Raw genomic sequence first — 630 nt, 5'->3', positions numbered from 1 at the left:
TGTGGGGTCTCAGCGAGGGGTCTGGGCGTGCAAGGGGGCATTTTGGGGTGGAGGGTGAAAGGGTGCTGTGGATTGGGGTGAGAGCCCTGGAGCTGGCATCGAAGGGGCCCTTTTCATTGACACCCGGCTCCTCCCCTCCTCTCCTCTCCATCGCCTGCCCTGGGCTGGCGGCGGCGGCCGGAGGAGGCTGCTCTGACCATGTCCCCCCACTGCAGTACATGGGGTGCATCGAGGTGCTGCGCTCCATGAGGTCCCTTGACTTCAACACCCGGACACAGGTCACCAGGTACAACCCCACAGTCCCCCTCTCCCGCACCCCGCTGCTGCCCAGAGCCCCCGGTGGCCCTGGGGGCTCCCCATCCTCAGGGCCCTGTGGAGGGGGTTGGATACAGAGCCAGGGTTTGGGGGAGCCCTGCCCTGTCCTCATGCGGGGACAGGGACGAAGGGCACTGCCACGGATCAGTGGGCGGAAAGAGGAGAAGGGAGGTGGCCCCTGCTGGGATTATATACCGCAGGCCCGTGATGTGGGGCAGCTCTTCAGGGATGCTGGGGCGCCTGGGGCTGCGGGGGCTGCTGCCCCCAGACCCCACAGAGCCAGGGGCAGGGAGGTGGTGGGGAAGGGGCTGGGAT

At 67.5% G+C, this 630-nt stretch overlaps 1 protein-coding gene across 1 annotated transcript in view; it reads left to right on the top strand.

Moving 5' to 3' along the window:
* Nucleotides 1-215: 215 nt before the first annotated feature.
* SHC2 (SHC adaptor protein 2) overlaps nt 216-630 on the top strand; it is a 6,036-nt gene continuing 5,621 nt past the window's right edge. Inside the window, exon 1 of the mRNA XM_035892320.1 lies at nt 216-287. Within this exon, the coding sequence (XP_035748213.1) occupies nt 219-287 (69 nt within the window). The 5' untranslated portion in view covers nt 216-218. The remainder of the gene's footprint in view (nt 288-630) is intronic.

Source organism: Egretta garzetta, unplaced genomic scaffold (assembly GCF_000687185.1).
Source record: "Egretta garzetta isolate BGI_Z169 unplaced genomic scaffold, ASM68718v1 scaffold4, whole genome shotgun sequence".
Classification (NCBI taxonomy): domain Eukaryota; kingdom Metazoa; phylum Chordata; class Aves; order Pelecaniformes; family Ardeidae; genus Egretta; species Egretta garzetta.
Note: the sequence above shows the minus strand (reverse complement) of the source record. Positions and strands in the feature narration are given on the sequence as shown.